General features: G+C 45.4%; 1 protein-coding gene across 1 annotated transcript in view; it reads right to left on the bottom strand.

The window, feature by feature from the left end:
• Nucleotides 1-486: 486 nt before the first annotated feature.
• Nucleotides 487-6,000, bottom strand: part of SERP2 (stress associated endoplasmic reticulum protein family member 2) — a 30,816-nt gene continuing 25,302 nt past the window's right edge. Inside the window, exon 3 of the mRNA XM_066581850.1 lies at nucleotides 487-805. Within this exon, the coding sequence (XP_066437947.1) occupies nucleotides 765-805 (41 nt within the window). The 3' untranslated portion in view covers nucleotides 487-764. The remainder of the gene's footprint in view (nucleotides 806-6,000) is intronic.

The following is a 6,000-nucleotide window of genomic DNA, read 5'->3' as shown; positions in this document are numbered from 1 at the left end:
TTTCCAGTAAATCGCCCAACAGAGCGTTCCAGCCCTGATGTTCACCGCAGGCTGAGTTTTATGGTGTGATAGGAGGATTCTTGGTGGATATTTATAGGTTGTGTAACTCTTATTAGAATCTTGGACTGTAAGAAGTAGCGCTGTATGTACTGTCTCCCAATGATGGGTAATAAAACATCAACAAAATGTTCTTTATTCAAACTCCAGTAGCTAAAACGTCACAAAGTATGTTCACATGTATTAAAAACATGAGGTTTTACAGTGGTTTTTTCCCCCTTCATCGTGGTGCAAGTATCTAATGTTCGAGTGGCTTCTCTGCAAAACCATGTAACCACTTTCCCCTCTTCCGTGATTTTTTTTCTTAACACAGCCTTTACTACAAACATGGTTTCTGACCGCATTGCATGAACATACCCTAATGTATTCATTTACCATACTAGTCACAAAGCTCATCATCCATACATAATAAATAGATAGAAAATAAGGTCTAAATAAATAAATCATATTACAACAGTCAACTGATACACATCAGCTGAGACAGGTTTAGAAAAGAAATCAGTCCTTCCTTGGAGCAGTTGCTGAAGATTAAGCTCATCATATCAAGGATAGGTACATTTGACTCTTCCTTCTTCGAGATAAACTTCGTAGGCACAAAATAATTAATGGGTTCTCCAGATGTCCACCAACTCACAGCTGTGGCTTTGTCCGCTATGACTGCTAACATAAGGCAAATGTCCAGATGCTTTGCTTATTTTCTCCTTCTCTCACATACCCATCCTGATGCTCTGGATAATTTGAAAGATTGCTGGAAGATAAAAAAAAAAAAAATGCAAGAAAATTTTCAACATGAATAAGAGGGTACAATGCAAATTCTCTGAGATTAGTAGCAGAGGAAATATTTCTTCGTACAAATAATTATGTGGTTCAATAAAAAGGATGTCCCACTTCTAGCTGTTTTGCTGCAGGAAGCAGACGGCTCCATACATTGCACAGTGGCCCAGGTTGGTATTGCAGGCTGAGTCCCATTCCTTTCGATCCACCCCCAGCTCGTGGCTCCTTTCATCCATTCCCCCTCCTACTTTCCCCTCAACTCCCCACAGTCTCCTCACATCCAACCCTCCCTTCAAGCAATCTCTTCTCTTTTTGCCCAACAGGAATGCGCTCTTGATGCAACGCTCATGGACAGTTACATCATACTTGATGTTACTGTCCATATATATCAGCCAAAGAAAAAAATTAAAGCAGCTGCTTTATCTATCATCTATCATCATACCTTCTGGCTCAATTGCTCATTCACCCTTACTCTTTAGCGCCCCCTACCCTCTTTTCATCCATTCTCCTGACTGCAGGTTTTCAGCACTGAGCATGCTCATCACCATCCATTAATACAAAGAAGTGGGAACTTTAATTAGTTTTTAAAATCATTTACAAATTTTAGTTCACCTGTATGTATCAAGTGCTTTAGCAACATTAAACGGCACTAATGTACTGTCCCTCACAGAAAAGAACCCTAAAATATAACTTTTATTGTATCTTAATTAAAAACTGAGGGCTACAGACAAACAAACAAAACAACAAACAAACTGTCCCCTAGATCGGGTCACCACATATACAACAGGGATCTCCCTCAGGGGCAGGTAAAAGGTGTAATTGCTGAGAATCAGTGACTCCTGGTCCACCGTATTCCCTTAATAATGGATCGAGAATGAAGTGTGGGAGATGGCCAGCCAAAACTAATAAAGAGACATGGTTGGCCCACCCATATAGATATCACCTCTCAGTTTTATTGCATCTTGTCACCACCAGAAGAATGGGTGGAGACGAGATACATGGCCACAAGAAAACGATCCCAATGTGATTGGCTATGCTGCAGAATGGCAGCCCATGATCTCCCCTCCTGCCTGATTTCAGTCACCCCTCCTCGGATGCTTGCCTTAGTCCCTTTCCCTGCTCCTCTCTGGCGATCCCGCTGAGCCACCGTGCTGCTGCTGTAAGTATGTGCCGCTGGTCATGTAATTTTGCTAGTGCGCCCCCGCCCCCATGCCTGTGCTGACCCGTAGCCGGGGGCTTGTGCTCCCGGGGCTGCTGTTGGCACTCTGTCGGCTGTGGCCTGGTGTACCCCCGAACCCGCTGTCAGTCTGTCCGCCCTGCGGCATCCCATGTAAGCTATGCTGACAATTGTCCAACGCTGTCCTGGACTCTGTCGTTCCGCCTTTCCCTGGCTGCTGTCAGTGGGGCCGGCGCTCCATGACTCTTCCCCTGGTGCCCTGTGCTCCCAGTTGCCGGCCGCTGGCAGACAGCGGCTGGCCCCGGCTTCCGTCGAGATGTGGGGGGATTGTATGGTGGAGGTATGCCACAGCCCCAGAAGTTGCCATGCCAGAGAACAGTAGGGAAAGGGACCAAGGGCAAGGCAAGCGTCCGAGGAGTGGTGAGTGCAACGAGGCAGGAGGGGAAATCATGGCCTGCCATTCTCTAGCACAGCCAATCACATTGGGGGCTTTTTCTTGTTGGCGTGTATCCTGTCTCCACCCATTCTTCTGGTGGTGACAAGACACAATAATACCTCACCTCTCTAGGTTGGGGAACTTGCGGAAACCAATACCAGCAAGTATTTCGGGTTTTCCCTGCAAAGCAGTTTGCCTGTTATTTTGTCTAAACTGCCTTGCGTAAATTCGTTATATATATTGTTGGTTATTGGGGAAGTCAAGCGTTAAAAGTACCTATTTCTGTCTGTTGAGCTATTAGCCCAATCACTAATGTTCTCACTAAGGTTTAGGGACAGGTATGTAACATAGCTATAGAAGATGATAGTGCTTCAGATATAGCATAAGATCATGATAGATAGAATTATCAGAAATTTGATGAAAAAATAGTTAAAGGTTTGATGTGTTTCTTTTGGACACCTCAATTATTCAGGAACCATGTAAGTCAATAGATATCTTAATATGGTAACAAGTCTGAAGTATCATTAGCACAGATACTTAGTGTGAAAATCCCTAAGGAACTCCCCTAAATAACCCAGTGTACAATCACCCCAGGCATTTCCCAGGAGCTCAGAGCCCAATTCTTCCCGGACACAGAAAATAAATAGAGTAGAGGAGCAACAGCAATGTCAGCCCTGATGGTGGACTGATGTTGCTATTGCTCCTCTACTCTATTTATTTTCTGTGGCTGGGGAGGATTGCGCTCTAAGCTTCTGGGAAATGCCTCGGGTGATTGTACTCTGGGTTATTTAGAGGAGTTCCTTAGGGGTTTGATTCATCTAGGTAGTGATTACTATATCAGTAACTACTTATTATTTTTGAGCGCTCTTGAAGCGCTCCGCACCAAGTATCTGTGCTAATGATACTTATCTGCAATTCTTAGACCCCTTTGCCTCGGTGATTTCTCGCACTAATGTAGTACAGAAAGAAGCTTGTAAATTTATATCCTAAACATCATCTGAACTCTTCCACAAAATACAATGGACAGTAGTAATATATACAGTTATCAGACTTGATATGGAGCTTCTTGTGTTAGTTTTATAAATTCCATCGCCATGTTAGTCCTTCCTTAAGGCCCATTTACACTGGACGAATGTCGGGCAAACGACACTTGTCACCGCACATACCCTCCCTTGCGGTTATTCATAGCTTTTCTCCTTCTCATGGATCATTACATTATGCATTACAACATTCCAGTAACTAGTGCACAAGCCTTATACTATTGTCTGCTTGCCAGCCCTGGTGCATTTATAGTAGTTTTTAAGTACATGCTAACATATAGAGGCTGAACAAGCAGACTAATAAAAGAGAAGATGGTTAACGCATTTCAAACCAGATCCATTATGATACAATTACACATTATGGGCGAGCAGCAATAATCACATGCGGATTACAGCGAACTGTCATGCTTCACCTGTCCGTGCAGCGAAACATATACGGGTCAAGCACAGCAATTAGTGACAACCCACCAGTGACTTCTGCAGCTCAATCGCAACATGTAATAACACCTTTAGGTTACATTCATACGTAAATTTGCTGTGGATTTTGGTGCGGATCTGTACCTAATTCCTTGTCAAAAGGCACATGTAAAATGCGGATTGTTAACGCAAATCTGTAGCAAACAATGGACATGCTGCAGACTTAAGAGCTGCAGCACACATCAATTCCGCACTCTTTTTTTTCTGCACCATGTGGATGAGATTTGTTAAATCTAATCCCCATGGTTTGTACTGTATATGCACACCCCGGGTAAATATACCCTGTGAGGGTTTTAAGGGGTTTTCCGAGGAGGGATTTTTTTTTTTAAATATAGTTTTAGCCCCCTCCCCCCCCCCCCCCCCCCCCCCCCCCAATGTCCAAAGTTCTATAATATCAACATACTGTGGCGCCGGAATAATGTAGACGCCCCAAGCAGGTTTATGGGGCATCACTGATGACATCCCTATGGGCACTGCAGTTGTCATGTGAGTAAACAACCCACATAACTGCTGCTGACAGAATAAGTAAAGCATCAGCAGAGCAGTTTTTTTTAAAATGCCCAGCCCCACAATGCAACCAATGTGCCCTAACAGGGGTTAACTCTGAAAACCCCTTTACGGTACCTCCCTATTTACTTGCAATCATCTCAGACTTAGACCAGCTTCACACGAGCGTGACGGGCTCCGCTGCAGAATATTCCGCAGTGAAGCCCGTCACGGCGCCCCCCAGAGACCCCATACTTACCAGCAGAAGATAGCGTGAAGACGCTTCCCCGCCCACCGCCGTCGCGTCATGTGACACACCCACTGCGTCACATGACGCGGACGGCCGTGTCACGTGACGCGCCGGCTGCGTCATATGACGCGGCGGCGGTAGGCGGGGAAGCGTTTTCACGCTATCTTCCGCTGTGTTACAGTGGGAGATAGCGTGAACGGACGGCTTCCATTGACTGCAATGGAAGCCGTCAGCGCGTACACCCGCAGCATATAGAGCATGCCGCGGGTGAGGACGGGAGATTTCACGGTGCGAAATTCCGCGGTGGAATTCCGCATCGTGAGCATTGTGCTATTAGGTTCAATAGAACCTAATAGCAGGGGGCAACGCAGCGGATTTTTGCCGCGAATTTACGCGGCGTAAATCCGTTCATGGGAAGGAGGCCTTAAAGGAGTTGTCTCGCGGCAGCAAGTGGGTCTATACACTTCTGTATGGCCATATTAATGCACTTTGTAATGTACATCGTGCATTAAATATGAGCCATACAGAAGTTATACACTTACCTGCTCCGTTGCTAGCGTCCCCGTCTCCGTGGCTCCGTCTAATTTCGCTGTCTTCTGGCGTTTTTAGACACGCTTGCGCTGTGCGGTCTTCTGCCTGGTGAATGGGGACGCTCGTGCCGGAAAGCTGGTCACCGCGTCGTCATCGTAGCTCCGCCCCGTCACGTGTGCCAATTCCAGCCAATCAGGAGGCTGGAATCAGCAATGGAACGCACAGAGCCCATGGTGCACCATGGGAGAAGACCCGCAGTGCACCATGGGAGAAAACTGCAGTGCATCCCTGGGAAAGGACCAGCGGCCATCTTAGGGAGAAGATTTTTATAACTCCATATTTCGTCGGATCGGTGAGTAGCAAGCGGTTTAAAAACCGCTTTAAATTGCTATTTTATGCCAGGGGGGTGACAGGGGGAATGGGGTAAGGTAAAATTTTGATGTTTGCCGCGAGACAACCCCTTTAAGTCATTTCAATATAAAATTGCAACAGAAAACTGAAAAATGCCCCATTTACTATGTTTTAGACACTTTTCACTGTCTGAGAAAGAGCATTCCTTCGTAGCATGGTCCAAATGTGACACTGTTAAAAAATGGTGCAATTTTTGTTGCAAACGTTAAAATTCGATTGATCATTCAGCAGAGCTAATGTGATAAATCTAGCACATTTTAGTCCCTCTAGTCTACGTTTGTACTAGGCAGTATTAGTAAGTCTGCCATAGACTGCATTTAACATTTATGATCTGCAATTCTCAGCTCCTTGAAGGAAGACT

This window comes from Eleutherodactylus coqui, chromosome 1 (assembly GCF_035609145.1).
Source record: "Eleutherodactylus coqui strain aEleCoq1 chromosome 1, aEleCoq1.hap1, whole genome shotgun sequence".
NCBI lineage: Eukaryota > Metazoa > Chordata > Amphibia > Anura > Eleutherodactylidae > Eleutherodactylus > Eleutherodactylus coqui.
This window is presented reverse-complemented; position numbering and strand designations above follow the sequence as displayed.